The 1,355-nt window shown below is 49.2% G+C and overlaps 1 protein-coding gene across 1 annotated transcript; it reads right to left on the reverse strand.

Annotated features, from left to right (window-relative positions):
- Nucleotides 1-504: 504 nt before the first annotated feature.
- Nucleotides 505-1,257, reverse strand: Pmar_PMAR026149 (conserved hypothetical protein; the record flags this gene model as incomplete). The annotated part of the gene is made up of 5 exons (XM_002779743.1): nucleotides 505-531; nucleotides 582-787; nucleotides 834-882; nucleotides 936-1,085; nucleotides 1,153-1,257. The coding sequence occupies 5 exons, from the start codon at nucleotides 1,255-1,257 to the stop codon at nucleotides 505-507; spliced, it is 537 nt and encodes a 178-aa protein (XP_002779789.1).
- Nucleotides 1,258-1,355: the final 98 nt, after the last annotated feature.

The following is a 1,355-nucleotide window of genomic DNA, read 5'->3' on the forward strand; positions in this document are numbered from 1 at the left end:
TACACAGGAAAGCTGAAAGACGCTGAACTGAGAATAGCAAATATCAACACAAGTACGACTCTAAGTGACCCTACTTGCACTAGCATAGATGGTGATGCCCACCAAGGAGCCCAAGATGAAGAACCATGCGATGGTCAGTACTATGAGAATGCAGTAAACTCGATAGTGTCGATCGCGAGCACTCATCTGCTGACTACTAGACCTTAAACTAATATGTGATACCATTGAAGGGGGATAAGGCTCCATGAATCGAACTGGCTACTAGAAGAGCAGATTCCCATACTCCGATCGGTGCCAAGTCAACCTCATCGACACCTCGAATAGTGACATGAATGGAAGAGATATATTGCCCATGTATAACGCAATGCCAGTGGTACTCGGGTTTCTAGCCGTAGTATGTGTTCATCAGTACGCAGAATTTGACAGCTCCTTATGCCGACAAACAAAGTGCAAAATTGTACATCAACGACCAGGAGGTCGTCAATCCCAGATCGATCCGCCAATCTAGCGAATTCGTTCTGCAGCCAATACCTACGAGGAACCCACCATGCTGATGAACGAAGACCTCGAAAGAGTCTCACAATCTGGTTCTCGATCCCAGCGTCTTTCATACTCTTATCTTCCCTCTCGAATACTCGTCGTGGCATTCTTGAGACCAGCCGATAGTTAAGATCAGCCTCGGTGAAGTCCTGAACGCCATCATCCGCCGTAGCTGCTGCTGCCCGATCATGATCATTGAAGAGCTCCGAGTCCATCCAGTCATAGAGATCAGATACGGGCTCGCTATCTAACAACACGAGTATCGCCCGAGCAGCTCCGGTAGCCCCACTCACCCAGGAATGCTCTTTGTACTCGCTTGCCATTGAATAACCTAGCCGCTACCTACACCACATGGCATGACAATAGCCTTTAAACGTGGTGAAGCATAGACCTACTTCCACTCGCCCGGGCGTACCCTTCTCAGGTTCTGGTGGTAGACTCTCCCGTTTCCTCTTCATGGAGGACTTCAGTATCACATACTTAGCCGCTGCATCTGATATCTCCTCCTCCCTCTTTTGCTTTTGTGCCTCTCGCTCACGATCCGCCTATGAAAATACAATTTGAGAATCACATACGACAAGACAGCCATCAGTGACTGCTGCCAAGCTCTACCTTCAAACTTTCCAAATATTCCTGATCCTGAACTTCACGAGTCTCGCGGTCCACCATAGCTCTCAACCATTGAGTCTCTCGCTCGAGCCGTTCAGCCTCCGACATCTGGCTCTGCGATGACAGTACACTCGGTGATGGTCCTGAAATCTCGGCATCAGGGCAGCCTCTTACAGACCGTGCGACGGAAACAGTATCGGATCCAA

Source organism: Perkinsus marinus (assembly GCF_000006405.1).
Source record: "Perkinsus marinus ATCC 50983 genomic scaffold scf_1104296945520, whole genome shotgun sequence".
Lineage (NCBI taxonomy): Eukaryota > Perkinsozoa > Perkinsida > Perkinsidae > Perkinsus > Perkinsus marinus.